Source organism: Ranitomeya imitator, chromosome 2 (assembly GCF_032444005.1).
Source record: "Ranitomeya imitator isolate aRanImi1 chromosome 2, aRanImi1.pri, whole genome shotgun sequence".
In the NCBI taxonomy this organism is placed as follows: Eukaryota; Metazoa; Chordata; class Amphibia; order Anura; family Dendrobatidae; genus Ranitomeya; species Ranitomeya imitator.
The window spans coordinates 430,094,182-430,121,064 of record NC_091283.1 but is presented as its reverse complement, the minus strand read 5'-3'; the positions used below and the strand labels follow the sequence as shown (position 1 = coordinate 430,121,064).

Here is a 26,883-nt window from a genome sequence, read left to right as displayed (position 1 = left end):
CACGTAGTATATAGCACAGACACTTAGTATATTGCCCAGCCACGTAGTATATAGCACAGACACGTAGTATATAGCACAGAGACGTATATAACACAGGTCACGTAGTATAGAGCACAGCAATGTAGTATATTGCCCAGCCACGTAATATATACCACAGCCACGTAGTATATAGCACATCCCATATAGTATATAGCACAGAGATGTAGTATATAACACAGCCCACGCAGTATCTAACACAGCCCACGTAGTCTATAGTAATGTGAGCACCATATCCCTGATAAAAAAGAATTAAAATAAAAAATAGTTATATACTCACCCTCCGTCGCCCGCCCCCCCCCCCCCCCCCTCCCCGCGGATCCAGCCGAGGCGATTACCGATGCTCCTCGCGACACTCTGGTCCCAAGTGTGCATTGCGGTCTCAGGAGATGATGACGTAGCGGTCTCGAGAGACCAGTCACCAGAGTGTCGCGAGGAGCGGGAAAGGCCTCGGCTGGATCCGGGGGCCCATGGAAGGTGAGTATATAATGATTTTTTATTTTTTTTAAATTATTTTTAACATTAGATCTTTTTACTATTGATGCTGCATAGGCAGCATCAATAGTAAAAAGTTGGTCACATAGAGTTAATAGCAGCGTTAATGGAGTGCGTTACACTGCAGCATAACGCGGTCCGCTAATGCTGCCATTAACCTTGTGTGAGCACTGACTGGAGGGGAGTATGGAGTGGGCACTGATGGCTGGGGAGTAGGGAGGAACTAATTCTCGACCGGACTGTGCCCGACGGCCGCGACCAATCAGCGATGCGGGATTTACGAGACAGACGGAAGTGACCCTTAGACAATTATATAGTAGATATAGATATATACTGTATAGATACAAGCTTTGTTATACTGAGAATGTCCTTTGTTGCCTATATTAACCAATCAGAGCTCAGATTAATTAACTGTAGCAAAATAGAAGCTGAGTTGTTATTGGTTGCTATTGGCAGCCTGATAAATCCCCAGCCAAAAAGAAGCCCTCCCCACTGGCAGTATATATTAGCTCACACATGCACATAATAGACAGGTCATGTGACTGACAGCTGCCGTATTTCCTATATAGTACATTTGTTCCTCTTGTAGTTTGTCTGCTTATTAATCAGATTTTTATTTTTGAAGGATAATACCAGACTTGTGTGTGTTTTAGGGCGAGTTTCATGTGTCAAGTTGTGTGTGTTGAGTTGCATGTGGCGACATGCGTGTAGCAACTTTTTGTGTGTTGAGTTGCATGTGACAGGTTAGTGTAGCAAGTTGTGTGCAGCAAGTTTTGCGTGTGGCGAGTTTTCCATGAGGTGAGTTTTGCACGTGTGGCGAGTTTTGCGTGAGCCTAGTTTTGAGCGGTGACTTTTGTGTTTCGACTTTTATGTGGCGAGGTTGGTGTATGTGTGATAAAATGTGTGCTGAGGGTGGTATATGTGTTCAAGCACGTGGTAGTGTGTGGCGCATTTTATGTGTGTGTTCATATCCCCGTGGTGAGTATCCCATGTCGGGGCCCCACCTTAGCAACTGTACGGTATATACTCTTTGGCACCATCGCTTTCACTCTTCAAGTCCCCCTTGTTCACATCTTGCAGTTGTCAATTTGCCTCCAACACTTTTTTCCTTTCACTTTTTTCCCCCATTATGTAGATAAGGGCAAAATTGTTTGGTGAATTGGAACGCGCGGGGTTAAAATTTCACCTCACAACATAGCCTATAATGCTCTCGGGGGTCCAGACGTGTGACTGTGCAAAATTTTGTGGCTGGGAGGCCGCCGTCACACTTGCGAGTTTTACGGACGTAAGAGCGCAGAAACTACGTCCGTAAAACTCGCAAAAAATACGGCACAATTATTCTCTATGCCCCTGCTCCTATCTGCCGTATTAAACTGATCCGTATTATACGGCTTTCTACGGCCGTAGAAAATCGCAGCATGCTGCGTTTGTCACCGTACTGCGCAAGAAATACGCCAATGAAAGTCTATGGAAGCGTGAAAAATACGGATTACACACGGACAAGCAGTGTGACTTGCGAGAAATACGCAGCGGTGTTAGAGAGAAAAGCCGGTAATTCAGTGCGTTGTACAGTAAAATCACACTGACAGCTTCCAGTCCAATAGGTAGAATAAATGTGTACACATAGAATAGGTGTATATATATATATATATATATATATATATATATATATATATATATATATATAGTCAGTGAGACACATATATGTATATATATTAACCCCTTCATGACCCAGCCTATTTTAACCTTAAAGACCTTGCCGTTTTTTGCAATTCTGACCAGTGTCCCTTTACGAGGTAATAACTCAGGAACGCTTCAACGGATCCTAGCGGTTCTGAGATTGTTTTTTCGTGACATATTGGGCTTCATGTTAGTGGTAAATTTAGGTCAATAAATTATGCGTTTATTTGTGATAAAAACGGAAATTTGGCGAAAATTTTGAAAATTTCGCAATTTTCACATTTTGAATTTTTATTCTGTTAACCCCTTCCCGACCTTTGACGCCACGTAGGCGTCATGAAAGTCGGTGCCAATCCGACCCATGACGCCTATGCGGCGTCATGGAAAGATCGCGTCCCTGCAGATCGGGTGAAAGGGTTAACTCCCATTTCACCCGATCTGCAGGGACAGGGGGAGTGGTAGTTTAGCCCAGGGGGGGTGGCTTCACCCCCTCGTGGCTACGATCGCTCTGATTGGCTGTTGAAAGTGAAACTGCCAATCAGAGCGATTTGTAATATTTCACCCATTATAACGGGTGAAATATTACAATCCAGCCATGGCCGATGCTGAAATATCATCGGCCATGGCTGGAAATACTAGTGTGCCCCCACCCCACCCCTCCGATCGCCCCCCCACCCCCCCGATCTGGCCGGTACACTGCTCCGGCTCCCCTCCGCCCTGTGCTCCGCTCCCCCCCGTGCTCGTGTCCGCTCCCCCCGTGCTCCAATCACCCCCCCGTGCTCCAATCACCCCCCCTGCACTCCGATCCACCCCCCCGTGCTCCGTTCCACCCCCCCGTGCTCCGTTCCAGCCCCCCCGTGCTCCGTTCCACGCCCCCCGCGCTCCGTTCCACCCCTCCCGCGCTCCGATTCCCCCCCCCCCGTGCTCCGATTTCCCCCCCCCCCCCCGTGGTCCCCCCCCACCCTATCATACTTACCGATCCAGCCGTGGTCCCGTCCGTCTTCTCCCGGGCGCCGCCATCTTCCAAAATGGCGGGCGCATGCGCAGTGCGCCCGCCGAATCTGCCGGCCGGCAGATTCGTTCCAAAGTGCATTTTGATCACTGAGATAGATTATATCTCAGTGATCAAAATAAAAAAAATAATAAATGACCCCCCCCCCCCCCCCCTTTGTCACCCCCATAGGTAGGGACAATAAAAAAATAAAGAAATTTTTTTTTTCCACTAATGTTAGAATAGGGGTAGGGTTAGGGGTAGGGCTAGGGGTAGGGTTAGGGTTAGGGGTAGGGCTAGGGTTAGGGCTAGGGTTAGGGCTAGGGTTAGGGCTAGGGTTAGGGCTAGGGTTAGGGTTAGGAATGTGCACACGTATTCTGGTCCTCTGCGGATTTTTCCGCTGCGGATTTGATAAATCCGCAGTGCTAAACCGCTGCGGATTTATGGCGGATTTACCGCGTTTTTTTCTGCGCATTTCACTGCGGTTTTACAATTGCGATTTTCTATTGGAGCAGTTGTAAAACCGCTGCGGAATCCGCACAAAGAAGTGACATGCTGCGGAATGTAAACCGCTGCGTTTCCGTGCAGTTTTTCTGCAGCATGTGTACAGCGATTTTTGTTTCCCATAGGTTTACATTGAACTGTACACTCATGGGAAACTGCTGCGGATCCGCAGCGTTTTCCGCAGCGTGTGCACATACCTTTAGAATTAGGCTATGTGCACACGGTGCGGATTTGGCTGCGGATTCGCAGCAGTGTTCCATCAGGTTTACAGTACCATGTAAACATATGAAAAACCAAATCCGCTGTGCCCGTGGTGCGGAAAATACCGCGCGGGAACGCTGCGTTGTATTTTCCGCAGCATGTCAATTCTTTGTGCGGATTCCGCAGCGTTTTACACCTGTTCCTCAATAGGAATCCGCAGGTGAAATCCGCACAAAAAACACTGGAAATCCGCGGAAAATCCGCAGGTAAAACACAGTGCCTTTTACCCACAGATTTTTCAAAAATGGTGCGGAAATATCTCACACGAATCCGCAACGTGGGCACATAGCCTTAGGGTTAGGGTTGGAATTAGGGTTGTGGTTAGGGTTAGGGGTGTGTTGGGGTTAGTGTTGTGGTTAGGGGTGTGTTGTGGTTAGGGTTGTGATTAGGATTATGGCTACAGTTGGGATTAGGGTTAGGGGTGTGTTGGGGTTAGTGTTGGAGTTAGAATTGAGGGGTTACCACTGTTTAGGCACATCAGGGGTCTCCAAACGCAACATGGCGCCACCATTGATTCCAGCCAATCTCGTATTCAAAAAGTCAAATGGTGCTCCCTCACTTCCGAGCCCTGACGTGTGCCCAAACAGTGGTTTACCCCCACATATGGGGTACCAGCATACTCAGGACAAACTGCGCAACAATTACTGGGGTCCAATTTCTCCTGTTACCCTTGTGAATCTAAAAAAATGCTTGCTAAAACATCATTTTTGAGGAAAGAAAAATGATTTTTTATTTTCACGGCTCTGCGTTGTAAACGTCTGTGAAGCACTTGGGGGTTCAAAGTGCTCACCACATATCTAGATAAGTTCCTTGGGGGGTCTAGTTTCTAAAATGGGGTCACTTGTGGGGGGTTTCTACTGTTTAGGCACACCAGGGGCTCTGCAAACGCAACGTGACACCCGCAGACCATTCCATCAAAGTCTGCATTTCAAAAGTCACTACTTCCCTTCTGAGCCCCGACGTGTGCCCAAACAGTGGTTTACCCCCACATATGGGGTATCAGCGTACTCAGGAGAAACTGGACAACAACTTTTGGGGTCAAATTTCTCCTGTTACCCTTGGGAAAATAAAAAATTGCAGGCTAAAAGATCATTTTTGAGAAAATAATTTTTTTTTTTATTTTCATGGCTCTGCGTTATAAACTTCTGTGAAGCACTTGGGGGTTCAAAGTCCTCACCACACATCTAGATTAGTTCCTTTGGGGGTCTAGTTTCTAAAATGGTGTCATTTCTGGGGGATCTCCAATGTTTAGGCACACAGGGGCTCTCCAAACGTGACATGGTGTCCGCTAATGATTGGAGCTAATTTTCCATTTAAAAAGCCAAATGGCGTGCCATCCCTTCCGAGCCCTGCCGTGCGCCCAAACAGTGGTTTACCCCCACATATGGGGTATCAGCGTACTCAGGACAAACTGGACAACAATATTTGGGGTCCAATTTCTCCTATTATCCTTGGCAAAATAGGAAATTCCAGGCTAAAAAATCATTTTTGAGGAAAGAAAAATTATTTTTTATTTTCATGGCTCTGCGTTATAAACTTCTGTGAAGCACCTGGGGGTTTAAAGTGCTCAATATGCATCTAGATAAGTTCCTTGGGGGGTCTAGTTTCCAAAATGGGGTCACTTGTGCGGGAGCTCCAATGTTTAGGCACACAGGGGCTCTCCAAACGCGACATGGTGTCCGCTAACAATTGGAGCTAATTTTCCATTCAAAAAGTCAAATGGCGCGCCTTCTCTTCCGAGCCCTGCCGAGTGCCCAAACAGTGGTTTACCCCCACATATGAGGTATCGGCGTACTCGGGAGAAATTGCCCAACAAATTTTATGATCCATTTTATCCTACTGCCCATGTGAAAATGAAAAAATTGAGGCGAAAAGAATTTTTTTGTGAAAAAAAATTACTTTTTCATTTTTACAGATCAATTTGTGAAGCACCTGAGGGTTTAAAGTGCTCACTAGGCATTAGTTCCTTGGGGGGTCTAGTTTCCAAAATGGGGTCACTTGTGGGGGAGCGCCAATGTTTAGGCACACAGGAGCTATCCAAACGCGACATGGTGTCCGCTAACGATGGAAATAATTTTTCATTCAAAAAGTCAAATGGCGCTCCTTCCCTTCCGAGCCTTACCATGTGCCCAAACAGTGGTTTACCTCCACATGTGAGGTATTGGTGTACTCAGGAGAAATTGCCCAACACATTTTAGGATCCATTTTATCCTGTTGCCCATGTGAAAATGAAAAAATTGAGGCGAAAAGAATTTTTTTGTGAAAAAAAATTACTTTTTCATTTTTACAGATCAATTTGTGAAGCACCTGAGGGTTTAAAGTGCTCACTAGGCATCTAAATTAGTTCCTTGGGGGGTCTAGTTTCCAAAATGGGGTCACTTGTGGGGGAGCGCCAATGTTTAGGCACACAAGAGCTATCCAAACGCGACATGGTGTCCGCTAACGATGGAAATAATTTTTCATTCAAAAAGTCAAATGGCGCTCTTTCCCTTCCGAGCCTTACCATGTGCCCAAACAGTGGTTTACCTCCACATGTGAGGTATTGGTGTACTCAGGAGAAATTGCCCAACACATTTTAGGATCCATTTTATCCTGTTGCCCATGTGAAAATGAAAAAATTGAGGCGAAAAGAATTTTTTTGTGAAAAAAAATTACTTTTTCATTTTACAGATCAATTTGTGAAGCACCTGAGGGTTTAAAGTGCTCACTAGGCATCTAAATTAGTTCCTTGGGGGGTCTAGTTTCCAAAATGGGGTCACTTGTGGGGGAGCGCCAATGTTTAGGCACACAGGAGCTATCCAAACGCGACATGGTGTCCGCTAACGATGGAAATAATTTTTCATTCAAAAAGTCAAATGGCGCTCCTTCCCTTCCGAGCCTTACCATGTGCCCAAACAGTGGTTTACCTCCACATGTGAGGTATTGGTGTACTCAGGAGAAATTGCCCAACACATTTTAGGATCCATTTTATCCTGTTGCCCATGTGAAAATGAAAAAATTGAGGCTAAAAGAATTTTTTTGTGAAAAAAAAAGTACTTTTTCATTTTTACGGATCAATTTGTGAAGCACCTGGGGGTTCAAAGTGCTCACTATGCATCTAGATAAGTTCCTTGGGGCGTCTAGTTTCCAAAATGGGGTCACTTGTGGGGGAGCTCCAATTTTTAGGCACACGGGGGCTCTCCAAACGTGACATGGTGTCCGCTAAAGAGTGGAGCCAATTTTTGATTCAAAAAGTCAAATGGCGCTCCTTCCCTTCCAAGCCCTGCCGTGCGCCAAAACAGTGGTTTACCCCCACATATGAGGTATCAGCGTACTCAGGACAAATTGGACAACAACTTTCTTGGTTCAGTTTCTCCTTTTACCATTGGGAAAATAAAAAAATTGTTGCTAAAAGATAATTTTTGTGACTAAAAAGTTAAATGTTCATTTTTTCCTTCCATGTTGCTTCTGCTGCTGTGAAGCACCTGAAGGGTTAATAAACTTCTTGAATGTGGTTTTGAGTACCTTGAGGGGTGCAGTTTTTAGAATGGTGTCACTTTTGGGTATTTTCAGCCATATAGACCCCTCAAACTGACTTCAAATGTGAGGTGGTCCCTAAAAAAAATGGTTTTGTAAATTTCGTTGTAAAAATGACAAATCGCTGGTTGAATTTTAACCCTTATAACTTCCTAACAAAAAAAAATTTTGTTTCCAAAATTGTGCTGATGTAAAGTAAACATGTGGGAAATGTTATTTATTAACTATTTTGTGTCACATATCTCTCTGGTTTAACAGAATAAAAATTCAAAATGTGAAAATTGCGAAATTTTCAAAATTTTCGCCAAATTTCCGTGTTTATCACAAATAAATGCAGAATTTATTGACCTAAATTTACCACCAACATGAAGCCCAATATGTCACGAAAAAACAATCTCAGAACCGCTAGGATCCGTTGAAGCGTTCCTGAGTTATTACCTCATAAAGGGACACTGGTCAGAATTGCAAAAAACGGCAAGGTCTTTAAGGTCAAAATAGGCTGGGTCTTGAAGGGGTTAAACCAGAGAGTTATGTGACACAAAATAGTTAATAAATAACATTTCCCACATGTATACTTTACATCAGCACAATTTTGGAACCAATTTTTTTTTTGCTAGGAAGTTATAAGGGTTAAACTTTGACCAGCGATTTCTCATTTTTACAACGAAATTTACAAAACCATTTTTTTTAGGGACCACCTCACATCTGAAGTCAGTTTACGGGGTCTATATGGCTGAAAATACCCAAAAGTGACACCATTCTAAAAACTGCACCCCTCAAGGTACTCAAAACCACATTCAAGAAGTTTATTAACCCTTCAGGTGCTTCACAGCAGCAGAAGCAACATGGAAGGAAAAAATGAACATTTTAACTTTTTAGTCACAAAAATTATCTTTCAGCAACAATTTTTTTATTTTCCCAATGGTAAAAGGAGAAACTGAACCACGAAAGTTGTTGTCCAATTTGCCCTGAGTACGCTGATACCTCATATGTGGGGGTAAACCACTGTTTGGGCGCACGGAAGGGCTTGAAAGGGAAGGAGCGCCATTTGACTTTTTGAATGAAAAATTGGCTCCACTCTTTAGCGGACACCATGTCACGTTTGGAGAGCCCCCGTGTGCCTAAAAATTGGAGCTCCCCCACAAGTGACCCCATTTTGGAAACTAGACGCCCCAAGGAACTTATCTAGATGCATAGTGAGCACTTTGAACCCCCAGGTGCTTCACAAATTGATCCGTAAAAATGAAAAAGTACTTTTTTTTCACAAAAAAATTCTTTTAGCCTCAATTTTTTAATTTTCACATGGGCAATAGGATAAAATGGATCATAAAATTTGTTGGGCAATTTCTCCCGAGTACGACGATACCTCATATGTGGGGTGTGAGGCAGTGACCGGTGTCATATGCGAGGGTCGCTATGTGTCCCCCAGGATGTGCTTAGAAGCATATTAGATCCGCTGGAGTGCCCTGTGCTCACAGCAGGTTGCCTGTGAGACACAGGGAAGAATAAAAGTAAGTGTGAGCTGGGTCAAGTTATTTGTCCCAGAATTTATTCAGGAAAACCTGGTATGGGCTTTTATTTTGAAACGGACTGCAGGATGGTAGTGGGGCCGGTCCGTTTCCTCCAGCCCAGATCTTATAGTGGCCCATGGCCGTAGAATCTGGAGGATAGAAAAAAAAACCCCAGCAAGAGAGTTTGGGTGTGTCAGTCTGATCTGGGAGTCAGACCTTGCAGGAGGCTTGTGCAGAGCTCCTTCCGTGTGGAGAAACACGGGCCAGGCAGAGCCTGAAAATCCAGACACCCCAGCGTACACGGGGGGTGTAATACGCTCACGGCAGCGGACTATGGACTATTGTTATTTTTTCCCGGCTGCATACTGAAGGACTTATTTGCTTTCTTTCCCTGTTTGTGAGTATGCTGTGTAATAAACAAGACTTTGTTTGAACTTTATATGGGTTACTGCCTATTCACTGCACAGCAAGGACATCGCTACATCACATTTGGTGGAGAATGCGGGCAGTGTGAATTAAGGCATACCCCAACGCCATTTGCATGTCTGTTATTAAGCCTGCTACATTGCAACTCAGGCCTAAAGACAAAATGGAGGAGATCCTGAGGCAGCTAGTCCTCACACAGCAACAACAGCAACAAACTAATAATCTGTTGCTGCAGCATATTACAGCCCTGCGAGAGGCACCTCCAGCACCGACCCCGGAACGTCGCGATGCCCGTGACAAGGTCCGCTCTGCTTTGAGGAAATTGAGTCCGGAAGATGACGTGGAAGCTTTCCTCACCGTCTATGAGCGCACGGCAGAATGGGAGAATCTGCCAGCAGCACAGTGGGCTGAAGTTGTGGCTCCGTTCTTGAGGGGTGATGCGCTAAAGGCCTACTTTGACCTCAGTCGGGAGGATGCCCAGGACTATTCCAAGTTAAAAGGTGAGATCCTTGCCCGACTGGGGGTTAATACTTATGTGAGAGCTCAACGGGTGTTTTCTTGGACGTTTGTGGAAGCCCAGCCTGCCCGGTCTCAGATTTTTGACTTATTGCAGCTTAGTCAGATAGTGGAGAGGGTGGTGGTCGACCGACTGGTGAGGGCTCTGCCAGCGGCCATTCAGCGTTGGGTGGGTCAAGGGGACCCGGGTACCCTAGACCAGGTTGTAGGCCTGATAGAGCGATATAAGGCCACCCAGGACTTTATACGGGACACTGCTCCGCTTCGGCTGTCACGTAAGGCTCCGCCAGCTCAGGAGTCTGAGAAAAGTCCACGGCCCTCCACTGGGACAAGACCGGACCGAGTCCGTGCTGAGGGGTTGTCTCGGAAAGAGAGTGACCACAGACCTGTGTCCACTAAACTGACTCCAAGGTTACCTCGTGCCACAGTCGTTACGTGTTGGCGGTGCCAAGAACCTGGACATGTGGTTGCTAATTGTCCCCTAACAACAGAACCCATGGACTGCGGGTATACCCGCCGCGTGTCTATGTATGCCCAGCCAGTCTGCATTGCCACTACAGACCCTGCCGGTACCGAACCTCAGCTGTGCAGAGTGCTCGTTAATGGGTACCAGACGGATGCTCTCTTGGACTCGGGGAGCTTGGTGACCCTGGTACACGGGTCCTTGGTTGCTGGGGACAGTCCTATTGGACGGAAAGTGGGGGTAGTGTGCATACATGGGGACCTCCGAGAGTACCCGACTGCATGTGGAGAGATAAAACGTGGTGGAAGTGGTAAAAACTCTTCCGTATGGGACTGTGATGGGTAGAGACTTACCGTTGTTCTGGTCCCTCTGGGAGACCAGAGTTAACCCTCTCAGGGTAAAAAGCATTCCGGGTGCAGAACCCGAAGATCCCGAGTCAGGGATACCTGCCGTAGGGGTCGCGACGATAGGGACAGTGTGTAATCCCGATAGGTTTCCCCTAGAGGTATTGGCAGGGGAAGTGGAAGAGAATCCACCAATTCATGAGCTGGAGGTGTCACCTGGTAAGTTTGGGACTGCCCAGCTCCAGGATCCCACTCTGACCCGGGCAAGGGAAAGAGTAATCGAGGTAAATGGGGTGGCACAACAACCTGGTACAGAAAAGGAGTTTCCCCGGATGGCGGTCATCCAGGAGTTGCTGTACAGGGTTGATAAAATCCGGGATGAGGTGGTAGAACAACTGGTAGTGCCCCAACCCTATCGTCGGGCGGTGCTCGACATGGCTCACACTCACATGTTGGGGGGGCACTTGGGGGCCAAAAAGACGTTAGAGCGCATATTACAGAGGTTCTTTTGGCCTGGTGTCTACGCTGAGGTTACAAAGTACTGTGACACATGTCCTGAGTGTCAACTAACCTCATCCACCACGAACTACCGGAGTCCGTTAGTACCTCTGCCCATCATAGAAGTACCCTTTGAGCGGATAGCAATGGATCTGGTGGGACCAATAGTAAAATCCGCCCGGGGCCATCAGCACATATTAGTAGTCGTAGACTACGCCACCCGGTATCCAGAGGCGATACCGCTTCGGCACACTTCGGCTAAACTAATAGCCCGTGAACTGTTTGCCATGTTTTGTCGTCTTGGGCTTCCCAAGGAGATCCTTACAGATCAGGGAACCCCTTTTATGTCTAAAGTGACTAGGGAGCTATGTAAATTGCTCCAAATTAAACAGTTGCGTACGTCAGTGTACCATCCACAAACCGATGGGTTGGTCGAGAGGTTTAATAAGACCCTCAAGGCCATGCTCAAAAAGGTGGTCGCCAAGGATGGGAAGGATTGGGATATGTTGTTGCCATATTTAATGTTCGCCATACGCGAGGTACCGCAGGCGTCCACGGGCTTCTCCCCATTTGAGCTATTGTATGGCAGGCACCCGAGGGGGCTGCTGGATGTAGCCAAAGAGACGTGGGAACAGGAGCCCACTCCACAGAAGAGTGTTATCGAGTATGTGGCAAGTATGCAGGATCGGATTGCAGTCGTGCAACCCATCGTAAAGGAGCATCTGTTGGATGCCCAGGCCGCTCAGTGCCGTACCTATAATAAAAGGGCCACGGTCAGGTCCTTTAAAGAAGGAGACCGGGTGTTGGTACTAGTGCCCACCCCAGAGAGTAAACTCATGGCCAAGTGGCAAGGGCCGTATGAGATACGGGGAAAGGTGGGGGAAGTGAATTACAAAGTGTACCAACCCGGGAAAAGAAAACCCGAGCAGTTGTACCATGTAAACCTGCTAAAGGCCTGGAAGGACCGAGAATGTTTGGTCACAGATGCAACTACGGTCATACAATCAGAGGTCCCTCTGGCCCTGGCCAAGGACACAGCCAGGTGTGAGGTAAAGGTCAATGATGCCCTCACAAAACAGCAGCGGCGGGAGGCTCGAGCTTTGGTACAGCAGAATATGGATGTATTCTCAGAGCTGCCGGGGCGAACCTCAGTGATTCAGCATGACATTGTCACTGAGCCCCGGGTAAAGGTGCGGATGAAACCGTACCGAGTGCCAGAAGCCCGAAGGCAAGCCATCGCGGCTGAGGTAAAGCAAATGCTTCAGTTGGGAGTCATTGAGGAGTTCCGAAGTGAGTGGGCTAGCCCCATTGTACTAATACCAAAACCTGATGGGTCATTACGCTTCTGTAATGACTTTAGGAAGTTAAATGAAGTATCAAAATTTGACCTGTATCCCATGCCACGGGTGGACGAGCTAATTGAGAGACTGGGGAAGGCCCAGTACTTCACCACACTGGATCTCACGAAAGGTTACTGGCAGGTTCCCTTAACAGAGTCAGCGAAGGAAAAGACCGCTTTTATAACCCCAGAGGGACTCTTTCAATACGTTGTCTTACCTTTTGGGTTACATGGAGCTCCGGCCACATTTCAGAGGCTGATGGACATTGTGTTAGCGCCACATAGAGACTATGCGTCAGCCTATTTGGATGACATAGTCATCTTTAGTACCGACTGGGATACCCATCTGTCCCAGGTACAAGCAGTGCTAGAGTCTCTTAGAGCCGCAGGGTTAACAGCAAACCCAAAGAAATGTGCGATAGGTCTCACGGAAGCCCGGTACTTGGGATACGTGATCGGCCGGGGGGTTATCAAACCTCAAGTGAACAAAATTGAGGCCATTCAAAATTGGCCCAAGCCCTTAAGTTCCAAACAAGTGAGGGCATTCCTGGGCATCATTGGGTATTACCGTCGGTTTATACCCAATTTTGCTGGTAAATCGGCTTCCCTAACGGACCTGTTAAAAGGGAAGAAAACGGTGATGGTCAAGTGGAATCCTCAAGCAGAGGAAGCGTTCCAGACTCTGAAGTCGGCGTTGTGTGGACAGCCGGTCCTCATCAGCCCCGACTTCAAGAAAACCTTTATTGTGCAAACCGATGCCTCAGAGGTAGGCTTAGGAGCGGTGCTGTCGCAAGAGGTGAACGGGGATGAGCATCCAGTCACCTATTTAAGCAGGAAACTGACCCCGGCAGAGAAAAATTATAGCGTAGTGGAGAAGGAGTGCTTGGCGATCAAATGGGCCTTGGAGTCCCTACGCTACTATTTGCTCGGGCGTCAGTTTCGGTTGGTAACAGACCATTCACCCCTTGTCTGGATGAGAAATGCAAAGGAAAGGAATGCCCGAGTCACCAGATGGTTCTTGTCCCTACAAAATTTCAGCTTCTCTGTGGAACATCGGGCTGGGAAATCACAGGGAAATGCAGATGCCCTGTCACGGGCACCATGTATGCTGACAAATGTTCAACCCCACAAGTCTGAACAGAGGGGGGGGGTATGTGAGGCAGTGACCGGTGTCATATGCGAGGGTCGCTATGTGTCCCCCAGGATGTGCTTAGAAGCATATTAGATCCGCTGGAGTGCCCTGTGCTCACAGCAGGTTGCCTGTGAGACACAGGGAAGAATAAAAGTAAGTGTGAGCTGAGTCAAGTTATTTGTCCCAGAATTTATTCAGGAAAACCTGGTATGGGCTTTTATTTTGAAACGGACTGCAGGATGGTAGTGGGGCCGGTCCGTTTCCTCCAGCCCAGATCTTATAGTGGCCCATGGCCATAGAATCTGGAGGATAGAAAAAAAAACCCCAGCAAGAGAGTTTGGGTGTGTCAGTCTGATCTGGGAGTCAGACCTTGCAGGAGGCTTGTGCAGAGCTCCTTCCGTGTGGAGAAACACGGGCCAGGCAGAGCCTGAAAATCCAGACACCCCAGCGTACACGGGGGGTGTAATACGCTCACGGCAGCGGACTATGGACTATTGTTATTTTTTCCCGGCTGCATACTGAAGGACTTATTTGCTTTCTTTCCCTGTTTGTGAGTATGCTGTGTAATAAACAAGACTTTGTTTGAACTTTATATGGGTCACTGCCTATTCACTGCACAGCAAGGACATCGCTACATCACAGGGGGTAAACCACTGTTTGGGCACTCGGCAGGGCTCGGAAGGTAAGGCGCGCCATTTGACTTTTTGAATGGAAAATTAGCTCCAATTGTTAGCGGACACCATGTCGCGTTTGGAGAGCCCCTGTGTGCCTAAACATTGGAGCTTCCCCACAAGTGACCCCATTTTGGAAACTAGACCCCCCAAGGAACTTATCTAGATGCATATTGAGCACTTTAAACCCCCAGGTGCTTCACAGAAGTTTATAACGCAGAGCCATGAAAATAAAAAATTATTTTTCCTTCCTCAAAAATGATTTTTTAGCCTGGAATTTCCTATTTTGCCAAGGGTAATAGGAGAAATTGGACCCCAAATGTTGTTGTCCAGTTTGTCCTGAGTACGCTGATACCCCATATGTGGGGGTAAACCACTGTTTGGGCGCACGGCAGGGCTCGGAAGGGAAGGCACGCCATTTGTCTTTTTAAATGGAAAATTACAGTTAGGTCCATATATATTTGGACAGAGACAACATTTTTCTAATTTTGGTTATAGACATTACCACAATGAATTTCAAACAAAACAATTCAGATGCAGTTGAAGTTCAGACTTTCAGCTTTCATTTGAGGGTATCCACATTAAAATTGGATGAAGGGTTTAGGAGTTTCAGCTCCTTTAGCATGTGCCACATTGTTTTTAAAGTGACCAAAAGTAATTGGACAATTGACTCCAAGGCTATTTCATGGACAGGTGTGGGCAATCCCTTCGTTATGTCATTCTCAATTAAGCAGATAAAAGGCCTGGAGTTGATTTGAGGTGTGGTGCTTGCATTTGGAAAGTTTTGCTGTGAAGTAAACATGCGGTCAAAGGAGCTCTCCATGTAGGTGAAGCAAGCCATCCTTAAGCTGCGAAAACAGAAAAAACCCATCCGAGAAATAGCTACAATATTAGGAGTGGCAAAATCTACAGTTTGGTACATCCTGAGAAAGAAAGCACTGGTGAACTCATCAATGCAAAAAAACCTGGGCGCCCACGGAAGACAACAGTGGTGGATGATCGCAGAATAATCTCCATGGTGAAGAGAAGCCCCTTCACAACAGCCACCCAAGTGAACAACACTCTCCAGGAGGTAGGCGTATCAATATCCAAATCTACCATACAGAGAAGACTGCGTGAAAGTAAATACAGAGGGTTCACTGCATGGTGCAAGCCACTCATAAGCATCAAGAATAAAAAGGCTAGACTGGACTTTGCTTAAAAAAACATCTAAAAAAGCTAGCACAGTTCTGGAAGAACATTCTTTGGACAGATGAAACCAAGCTCAACCTCTACCAGAATGATGGAAAGAGAAAAGTATGGCGAAGGCGCAGTACAGCTCATGATCCAAAGCATACCACATCATCTGTAAACACGGCAGAGCCAGTGTGATGGCTTGGGCATGCATGGCTGCCAGTGGCACTGGGTCACTAGTGTTTATTGATAATGTGACACAGAACAGAAGCAGCTGAATGAATTCTGAGGTATTCAGAGCCATACTGTGTGCTCAGATCCAGCCAAATGCAGCAAAACTGATTGGTCGTCATTTCATACTACAGATGGACAATGACCCAAAACATAAAGCCAAAGCAACCCAGGAGTTTATTAAAGCAAAGAAGTGGAACATTCTTGAATGGCCGAGTCAGTCACCTGATCTCAACCCAATTGAGCAGCATTTCACTTGTTAAAGACTAAACTTCAGACAGAAAGGCCCACAAACAAACAGCAACTGAAAACCACCGCAGTGAAGGCCTGGCTGAGCATCAAAAAGGAGGAAACACATTGTCTGGTGATGTCCATGAGTTCAAGACTTCAGGCAGTCATTGCCAACAAAGGGTTTTCAACCAAGTACTAAAAATGAACATTTTATTTAAAATTATTGAATCTGTCCAATTACTTTTGGTCCCTTTAAAAACAGGGTGGCACATGTTAAGGATCTGAAACTCCTAAACCCTTCATCCAATTTTAATGTGGATACCCTCAAATGAAAGCTGAAAGTCTGAACTTCAACTGCATCTGAATTGTTTTGTTTAAAATTCATTGTGGTATTTTCTATAACCAAAATTAAAAAAATATTGTCTCTGTCCAAATATATATGGACCTAACTGTAGCTCCAATCATTAGCGGACACCATGTCACGTTTCGAGAGCCCCTGTGTGCCTAAACATTGGAGATCCCCCAGAAATGACCCCATTTTGGAAACTAGACCCCCAAAGGAACTAATCTAGATGTGTGGTGAAGACTTTGAACCCCCAAGTGCTTCACAGAAGTTTATAACGCAGAGCCATGAAAATTAAAAAAAAAAAAATATTTTCTCAAAAATGATCTTTTAGCCTGCAATTTTTTATTTTCCCAAGGGTAACAGGAGAAATTTGACCCCAAAAGTTGTTGTCCAGTTTCTCCTGAGTACGCTGATACCCCATATGTTGGGGTAAACCACTGTTTGGGCACATGCCGGGGCTCGGAAGTGAAGTAGTGACGTTTTGAAATGCAGACTTTGATGGAATGCTCTGTGGGCGTCACATTGCGTTTGCAGAGCCCCTAATGTGGCTTAACAGTAGAAACCCCCCACAAGTGACCCCATTTTGGAAACTAGACCCCGAAAGGAACTTATCTAGATGTGTGGTGAGCACTTTGAACCCCCAATTGCTTCCAGAAGTTTATAATGCAGAGCCGTGAAAATAATAAATACGTTTTCTTTCCTCAAAAATAATTATTTAGCCCAGAATTTTTTATTTTCCCAAGGGTTACAGGAGAAATTGGACCCCAAAAGTTGTTGTCCAGTTTCTCCTGAGTACGCTGATACCCCATGTGTGGAGGTAAACCACTGTTTGGGCACACGTCGAGGCTCAGAAGGGAAGTAGTGACTTTTGAAATGCAGACTTTGATGAAATGGTCTGCGGGCGTCACGTTGCGTTTGCAGAGCCCCTGGTGTGCCTAAACAGTAGAAACCCCCCACAAGTGACCCCATTTTAGAAACTAGACCCCCCAAGGAACTTATCTAGATATGTGGTGAGCACTTTGAACCCCCAAGTGCTTCACAGACGTTTACAACGCAGAGCCGTGAAAATAAAAAATCATTTTTCTTTCCTCAAAAATGATGTTTTAGCAAGCAATTTTTTATTTTCACAAGGGTAACAGGAGAAATTGGACCCCAGTAATTGTTGCGCAGTTTGTCCTGAGTATGCTGGTACCCCATATGTGGGGGTAAACCACTGTTTGGGCACACGCCGGGGCTCGGAATTGAGGGATCACCATTTGACTTTTTGAATACGAGATTGGCTGGAATCAATGGTGGCGCCATGTTGCGTTTGGAGACCCCTGATGTGCCTAAACAGTGGTAACCCCTCAATTCTACCTCCAACACTAACCCCCCCACACCCCTAACCCTAATCCCAAATGTAGCCATAACCCTAATCACAACCCTAACCACAACCCTAATTCCAACCCTAACCCTAAGGCTATGTGCCCACGTTGCGGATTCGTGTGAGATTTTTCAGCATCATTTTTGAAAAATCCGCGGGTAAAAGGCACTGCGTTTTACCGGCGGATTTTCCGCGGATTTCCAGTGTTTTTTGTGCGGATTTCACCTGCGGATTCCTATTGAGGAACAGGTGTAAAACGCTGCGGAATCCGCACAAAGAATTGACATGCTGCGGAAAATACAACGCAGCGTTTCCGCGCGGTATTTTCCGCACCATGGGCACAGCGGATTTGGTTTTCCATGGTACTGTAAACCTGATGGAACACTGCTGCGAATCCGCAGCGGCCAATCCGCTGCGGATCCGCAGCCAAATCCGCACCGTGTGCACATAGCCTAATTCTAAAGGAATGTGCACACGCTGCGGAAAACGCTGCGGATCCGCAGCAGTTTCCCATGAGTTTACAGTTCAATGTAAACCTATGGGAAACAAAAATCGCTGTACATGCTGCGGAAAAACTGCACGGAAACGCAGCGGTTTACATTCCGCAGCATGTCACTTCTTTCTGCGGATTCCGCAGCGGTTTTACAACTGCTCAAATAGAAAATCGCAGTTGTAAAACCGCAGTGAAATGCGCAGAAAAAACGCGGTAAATCCGCAGCGGTTTAGCACTGCGGATTTATCAAATCCGCAGCGGAAAAATCCGCAGAGGACCAGAATACGTGTGCACATACCAAAACCCTAACCCTACCCCTAACCCTACCCCTAACTCTACCCCTAACCCTAGCCCTAACCTTAACCCTACCCCTAACCCTATTCTAACATTAGTGGAAAAAAAAAAATTCTTTAGTTTTTTATTGTCCCTACCTATGGGGGTGACAAAGGGGGGGAGGTCATTTATTATTTTTTTTTATTTTGATCACTGTGATAGATTATATCTCAGTGATCAAAATGCACTTTGGAACGAATCTGCCGGCCGGCAGATTCGGCGGGCGCACTGCGCATGCGCCCGCCATTTTGGAAGATGGCGGCACCCAGGGAGAAGACGGACGGACCCCGGCAGAATCGGAAAGTATGATGGGGTGGGGGGTAGCACGGGGGGGGGGGATCGGAGCATGGGGGAGGGGATCGGAGCGCGGGAGGGGTGGAACGGAGCACGGGGGGGGTGCATTGGAGCATCGGGGGGTGGATCGGACTGCAGGGGGGTGGATCGGACTGCAGGGGGGGTGGTTTGAGCACGGGGGAGGGTGATTGGAGCACGGGGGGAGCGGACAACAGCACGGGGGGAGCGGCGCACACAACGGAGGGGAGCCGCAGCAGTGTACCCGACAGATCGGGGGGCTGGGGGGGCGATCGGTGGGGTGGGGGCACATTAGTGTTTCCAGCCATGGCCGATGATATTGCAGCATCGGCCATGGCTGGATTGTAATATTTCACCCGTTATAATAGGTGAAATATTACAAATCGCTCTGATTGGCAGTTTCACTTTCAACAGCCAATCAGAGCGATCGTAGCCACGGGGGGGTGAAGCCACCCCCCCTGGGCTAAACTACCACTCCCCCTGTCCCTGCAGATCGGGTGAAATGGGAGTTAACCCTTTCACCCGATCTGCAGGGACGCGATCTTTCCATGACGCCACATAGGCGTCATGGGTCGGATTGGCACAGACTTTCATGACGCCTACGTGGCGTCATGGGTCGGGAAGGGGTTAATATTTATTCCAGCGCTATACAGCTTGAAAGCCGGTAATTCAATTACCGGCTTTTTCTTTCTCCTTCCTAAACCCGACATATGAGACATGGTTACATACAGTAAACCATGTCTTCTCTCCATTTTTTTTGCAGATTCCACACTATTAATGTTAGTAGTGTGTATCTGCAAAATTTGGCCGTTCTATCTACTAAATTAAAGGGTTAAATGGCGGAAAAAATTGGCGTGGGCTCCCGCGCAATTTTCTCCGCCAGAGTAGTAAAGCCAGTGACTGAGGGCAGATATTAATAGCCTGGAGAGGGTCCATGGTTATTGGCCCCCCCGGGCTAAAAACATCTGCCCCCAGCCACCCCAGAAAAGGCACATCTGGAAGATGCGCCTATTCTGGCACTTGGCCACTCTCTTCCCATTCCCGTGTAGCGGTGGGATATGGGGTAATGAAGGGTTAATGCCACCTTGCTATTGTAAGGTGACATTAAGCCAAATTAATAATGGAGAGGCGTCAATTATGACACATATCCATTATTAATCCAATTGTAGTAAAGTGTTAAATAAAACACAAACACATTATTTAAAATTATTTTAATGAAATAAAAACAATGGTTGTTGGAGTATTTTATTCTACGCCCAATCCAGTCACTGAAGACCCTCGTTCTGTAACAAAAAAAACATAATAAACCAACAATATCCTTACCCTCCGCAGATCTGTAACGTCCAACGATGTAAATCCATCTGAAGGGGTTAAAATAATTTGCATCCACGAGCTTTGCTAATGCAATGATGCTCATGGCTGCAAAAACCCCGGAAAATGAAGGTAAAGTAGGTCAATGACCTATATTTACCTTCATTTGCGGTGAGGCGCCCTCTGCTGGCTGTTCCTAGATCGTGGGAACTTTCCTAGAAAGCTCCCTGGCTCGAGATCATAAGAGGGCGCCCTCTGCTGGTTGTCCTCATATGAACTCGAGCCTGGGAGCTTTCTAGTAAAGTTCCCACGATCTAGGAACAACCAGTAGAGGGCGCCTCACCGCAAATGAAGGTAAATATAAGTCATTGACCTACTTTACCTTCATTTTCCGGGGTTTTTGCAGCCATGAGCATCATTGCATTAGCAAAGCTCGTGGATGCAAATTATTTTAACCCCTTCAGATGGATTTACATCGTTGGACGTTACAGATCTGCGGAGGGTAAGGATATTGTTGGTTTATTATGTTTTTTTTGTTACAGAACGAGGGTCTTCAGTGACTGGATTGGGCGTAGAATAAAATACTCCAACAACCATTGTTTTTATCTCATTAAAATAATTTTAAATAATGTGTTTGTGTTTTATTTAACCCTTTACTACAATTGGATTAATAATGGATATGTGTCATAATTGACGCCTCTCCATTATTAATTTGGCTTAATGTCACCTTACAATAGCAAGGTGGCATTAACCCTTCATTACCCCATATCCCACCGCTACACGGGAATGGGAAGAGAGTGGCCAAGTGCCAGAATAGGCGCATCTTCCAGATGTGCCTTTTCTGGGGTGGCTGGGGGCAGATGTTTTTAGCCCGGGGGGGGGCAATTACCATGGACCCTCTCCAGGCTATTAATATCTGCCCTCAGTCACTGGCTTTACTACTCTGGCGGAGAAAATTGCGCGGGAGCCCACACCAATTTTTTCCGCCATTTGACCCTTTAATTTAGTAGATAGAACGGCCAAATTTTGCAGATACACACTACTGACATTAGTAGTGTGGAATCTGCAAAAAAAATGGAGAGAAGACATCGTTTACTGTATGTAAACCAGGTCTCATATCATGTCGGGTTTAGGAAGGAGAAAGAAAAAGCCGGTAATTGAATTACCGGCTTTCAAGCTGTGTAGCGCTGGAAAAAATATTAATATATATACATATATGTGTCTCACTGATATATATATATATATATATATATACATATATATATATATATAATTTTTTTTTTTTGGGGACACATGGATCACTTCTATAGCGGTATGTTGGTTTTGCAAGCCTGCGAGAAAACCACGCAGTACGGATGCCATACGGATTACATACGGAGGATGCCATGCGCAAAAAACGCTGACACACCCTGCCTACGGAGGAGCTACGGACCACTATTTTCGGGACTTTTCAGCGTATTACGGCCGTAATATACGGACCGTATTGTTTTACGCTGTGTGTGACGCCGGCCTGACAGTGCAGATGCCAATCACAGACACACACACACACACACCCCTTTATATATTAGATAGATGCTGAATTGGACATTGTTCGGACTGCTTTTTAGCAAAACTAAATACATTATTTTGAATTTTTTGGTTCTTTTTCTCTGAACTTTGAAGTCTTTTGTCGGCCTCTAAGAACACTGTAGACATACCATACATTGTTTTAAAAGTTCTCTGCAGATATTTGCAATATGTAATGTATTTTGTTTTCTTTTTGTGTTTTAATCATATTCTTGTTTTCTTTGTTTTTTTTTCTTCTTCAGCCAAAATTTATCCCAGAATTCATCAAGTAAGTGCAAAATTTTGTCTTATGGCTTGTAGCACAGATTATTTCAGGAAAGTTGTTGGTGGGCGGCTGGGATATTTAGGAATATCCAGCAGCACAGTATTTCAGGAGCAGTGATTATATTGTGGAGGATCAACGATTGATCGATAGGCCGGAGACACATTAGCGTATCACATCAGATGCGATATATGCTAATACACTCGGCTCCTGCTCTGCTGCGAGCGTGATCCGAGTGTCAGTACTCTGTGCCGAGCCTCTTGCATGAGAGAATCGCAGCAGAGGAGCTGGAGAAATTAACTTCTCCATCTCCTCTGTTGTCAGCGTCCACAGGTATCTAACTGCACTCAGGTGATTACCGATTGCAGTGCGATGTTTGTTTCACATGCACTCATAGACTTATATAGGTGCATGCGATCCAAGTCTTGCATGCGTCTGATCATAGCAGGAAAAAAAAACGCCACTGAGAACACAAGCATAAGGATTAAATTGGTACAAATGCAATCCGATTTTCAATCTGATTACATTTATCAGATTTAATTGTAAGTGGAAGCGAGCCCTCAGTAGAGTATTTTAGGGGCAGTGTGCTAATCTTGAGGGGGCAATGACCTGTCCATTACCTGCCAGCAGCACATAAGAACATGACTATTACCAGCGGAAGGCTAACTTCACTGCATTTTTTCAGTAAACAGAAGGAAGGCAATTTGGACATTGTGTCTGGAACTCGATACATCGGAAATGGAGGCGTTTATGGTTGGGACTTAAAGAGGAAACTTATCAGGTCAGCAGAAGTTACGGTTAGCTATCAGTGCTTCAATCATTAACGTTTTTATAATTGATCATCTCATGGGATCTTCTTAATTGACCCTAACAGTCGAGGGGCAAACTTCCTATCCCAGGTTTTGCTGCGTCCAGGAGCCTCCGACTTGACGGGGAGTTTTAGGTAAGTGAAACTTGTCTTCTATCATCATTAATAAATCCTTTCATGTGTAAAATGGTGTTTTCTGGTGGAATTTGTAATTCTAATGCAGAACCAAAATGTAGACATGCTGTTCTCAAGGTATGTTTGGGGTTTGTCTTCAGCTATATCACTCGGCGTGCTTCCAATATCTCTACCCTCTGAGTGAAGATTACGACGGGGCCAGACATCCGCCATTACACACTTTGCTCAACCAAAAATCATACTTTGCAGCTTCTACATCACTGCATAATGCAGCGCCATATGTGTCACGATCAACACAACCACACAATCCTTTTTGCTAGAGATATGTCATTAGCAACCCAAATCACCAACCCTAAGAATGCGTTTTGTGGCCCTACACAAAGCATGTGCTGTATGGTATTGACACGGCTACCATTGGTGTGTGGCCACAGGGGCCTACAGATGCTTTTTCATCACTAATTGTTTAAGTAGCATAAGCCTAATGATTAGTGATGAGCGAATATACTCGTTGCTCGAGATTTCCCGAGCATGCTCGGGGGTCCTCAGGGTATTTTTTTTTTTTTTTTAGTGCTCTGAGATTTAGTTTTCAATGCCGCAGCTGAACTCAGGATAGCTAGCAGCTGTAAATCATTCAGCTGCGTCAACAAAAACTAAATCTCCGAGCACTTACAAATACTCGGAGACCTCCCCGAGCATGCTCGGGAAATCTCGAGCAACGAGTATACTAACTCATCACTAATAATGATCATCATTGACAATTAATCATGATGATTTATCACTTGTACTTCACTTCTTCACAACTTTCAAGATTTGTGCTATCAGTAAATGCTAAACACCTGTACAGACCTACTCATAGCAGATGGGATATTACCGTTGTATGCGGTTTGTCCCATATGAGGACTGATCACTTTAGAGAGTTGTCTATACTGGATACAATAGCGGCCAACTTTCAGCTATGAAAAGAATTGGGATATTATGCTGTTGTTGCTTTTTACTGACATCAAGCGGAGAACTGTAAATGGTACTTTCAGCTAACCTATTAAAGTGGTGACAATTGGATTATTCTGTATGATTCTTCTAAGGACATTTCTTTCCACACCATTTCTTGTCCGTCATCGTTGTATACTGGTCTTTCTTGCATTTTATTCAGAGTTTTCTGGGCACAAATTATTTCTAAATTGTAATTGTTTTTTGTGTACAATATGCTATATAGGCTTTATAAGAAAGAGGTTCTGCAGAAGCTGGTGGAACACTGTGTCTCCAAGGGTTACGTATTCCAGATGGAGATGATTGTACGAGCGCGGCAGTTTAATTACAAAATCGGAGAGGTAAGATATCATGGAATAGAGAGCTGCATATAACCTGTTGTCCCAGTGCCATGGAATAGCATGGGTGCAATAATAATGGCACAGGAGAGTTCATAGGTGAAATTTTGTAGTGAATGCTTACTCATCAGTAGTGATGAATGAACGTGCTGGGATAAGGTTGTTATCCGAGCATTCTTGCGTGCTCAAAAAATATGTTGTCCTTGCTGCTGCATGTCTCGTGGTTGTTCCTCAGCCACAACACATGCAGGGATTACTTCATTGAGACATGCAGGTGTGAGGATTCACACATATTATTCACGCACACCAAAGTCACTCGATGAGCACCCGAGCATGTTCTGATAACACCTTATCCAATCATGTTCGCTCATCCCTACTTATTAGGTATGTCATGGGTACTATTTGCAAAAAAAAAAAAAAAAGAAACTAGAACATGTACACAAACATCAACCATGTGAATGAGGCCTAAGGCTTCTAGTTACCTGTAACCTTCATGATTGGGCTGGAGCACAGAAATTTTGCACTGACGCTGTCGATACTTCGTCTGAAAATCCCTGACCTTTCCCTTTTTTTTTTTTGCTAGGTGCCGATCTCATTTGTGGATCGTGTCTACGGAGAGTCCAAGCTCGGGGGCAACGAAATAGTCTCATTTGTAAAGGGGCTGTTAACTTTATTTGCCACCACATGAGTGCTGACGGAAGACACTATCCACCACGTTTAGCAGACTTCATGTTTACCCGAAACTTTTATTCTGAACAGATGGAAGTTTTATTCTTGCAGAAGAGACCGAGACAAACAAATGTAATTTATTTTTGTATGAAAACCCTGGACCATCTTCCACATGATGGAGGTTTTCTGTATTTCTGTAAAGTATACTGAAACGTTCTTATAAACCTGATGTTTGAGTGCCTCGCCATTAAAGATCGCGCAAGCACCTCGGCAGGTAACAGTAGATGCAATATCATCATTTGTGCTACTCGCCTCCCGATGCAAAAGTGGTGGGTGCCGGACAAAAGTTTAAAAGACCTGGCAAACTAAGGTCATCCAAACAATCTGATTCTGGCACGATTGACCATCTAATATTTATAAGACAGTCATCCATCATTCATTTAGTCAGTATAGGGAAGAAATGGGATTGGGCTTATTGAAAAAAATCAGATGCCGTACAGAGCCACAGTATAGCTTCCCATTTTTACGGATACATTACTATTCTGTAGCATAGAAAACTGTAAATGGTCTTGTAAAAGATTAATAATGACAGAGTAAAAAAATGGATTGAATATGAACAGCACATGGATGACAAGTGAGGAAAAAAAAGGTACTTTTTTTTTCTGGATGAAAATAACTTTTTTTTTTTTTTTTTATTCGTTCATGTGACCCTAACCTATGGGAGATAACTGGAGGTGTGTTACTATCCTTACCCCTTTGAAAACAGATGCGCACTCAGCTGAGCCGAGCATTCATGTGGATGTGAGCTTTTGAGTACAACTTAAAAGGACGTAGCAGTTTTTTTGTCCTATTCATACAACTAATGGACCTGCAAAAATGTATAACACAAGAAAAAAACTATTGCCACAATACATCTCATACATCTGAGTATGTATGATAGCAGCAAAGAAAAACCTGATGTCAGCCCAATACTAGATGTACTTCTTTTCTGCAAACAGAAAAGAAATTGAAAGTTATAAAGTTCATAAACTTTTTTTGTATTATATACTAAATAACATGGCTTGCTTACGTAAGATTCCTCTTATGCCCGGTTTAGATGGCTGTATTAAAAATCGGCCAGGCGTGACCTCAAATTGTGGAGTTCACTGGCTCCGTATGCAGCCTCTTGTGGTCCTCTTTGCAGAAGGCTGCTGGAGCCAACTTTTACATTGATTGCATTATTCTGGTCTTTAAAATGAAGCAAAGTAATGTATTAATGTATACAGTCCCCCTTCCTCCCCATTGCTGCCTACAATGACTCCGTGTATGGTCTGTGGCACACGCGGATCAATTATATGCTTCACTGAACTGAAAATAAGGTGTTTATGAAGATGGCTAAATGCTTAGCAAACATCCTAAAATATATTTTATAATGTTGTAGTGCAGCGGTGTTCACACTGTGCAGTAATAAGGCAGTGACCAGTAAAGTTCAACGCAAATGTCTTTATTGTCCAAAAACTCACAAATGAAAGGCAAACTGTATCCTCCAGATCGCAGCCGGGGCATCAAAACAGTCCTCCGAAACCAGTTGCTGTGGGCGACTGCACCACTGTGTTGCTGAGGGGGCGCCAGGTGTTTTGCTTCCTTTGGCTCTGTATTAATAATAATAATCTTTATTTTTATATAGCGCTAACATATTCCGCAGCGCTTTACAGTTTGCACATATTATCATCGCTGTCCCCGATAGGGCTCACAATCTAAATTCCCTATCAGTATGTTTTTGGAGTGTGGGAGGAAACCGGAGTACCCGGAGGAAACCCACGCAAACACGGAGAGAACATACAACAGATGTTGTCCAGGGTGTATTGACTACACACAAGCCGGATTTTGCAGAGCCACCTTCTCTGCAGCTTGCAAACCAACACTGGCACACCCAAGTCTTTGCTGCAGGTTTTTAAATGGG

At 45.3% G+C, this 26,883-nt stretch overlaps 1 protein-coding gene across 1 annotated transcript in view; it reads left to right on the top strand.

Moving 5' to 3' along the window:
• The window catches only part of DPM1 (dolichyl-phosphate mannosyltransferase subunit 1, catalytic), a 45,093-nt gene extending 19,874 nt beyond the window's left edge, over positions 1–25,219 (top strand). The window contains exons 5-9 of the mRNA XM_069750888.1: positions 21,985–22,010; positions 22,690–22,785; positions 22,879–22,947; positions 24,161–24,275; positions 24,856–25,219. Coding sequence (XP_069606989.1) covers positions 21,985–22,010; positions 22,690–22,785; positions 22,879–22,947; positions 24,161–24,275; positions 24,856–24,960 — 411 coding nt within the window. The 3' untranslated portion in view covers positions 24,961–25,219. The remainder of the gene's footprint in view (positions 1–21,984; positions 22,011–22,689; positions 22,786–22,878; positions 22,948–24,160; positions 24,276–24,855) is intronic.
• Positions 25,220–26,883: the final 1,664 nt, after the last annotated feature.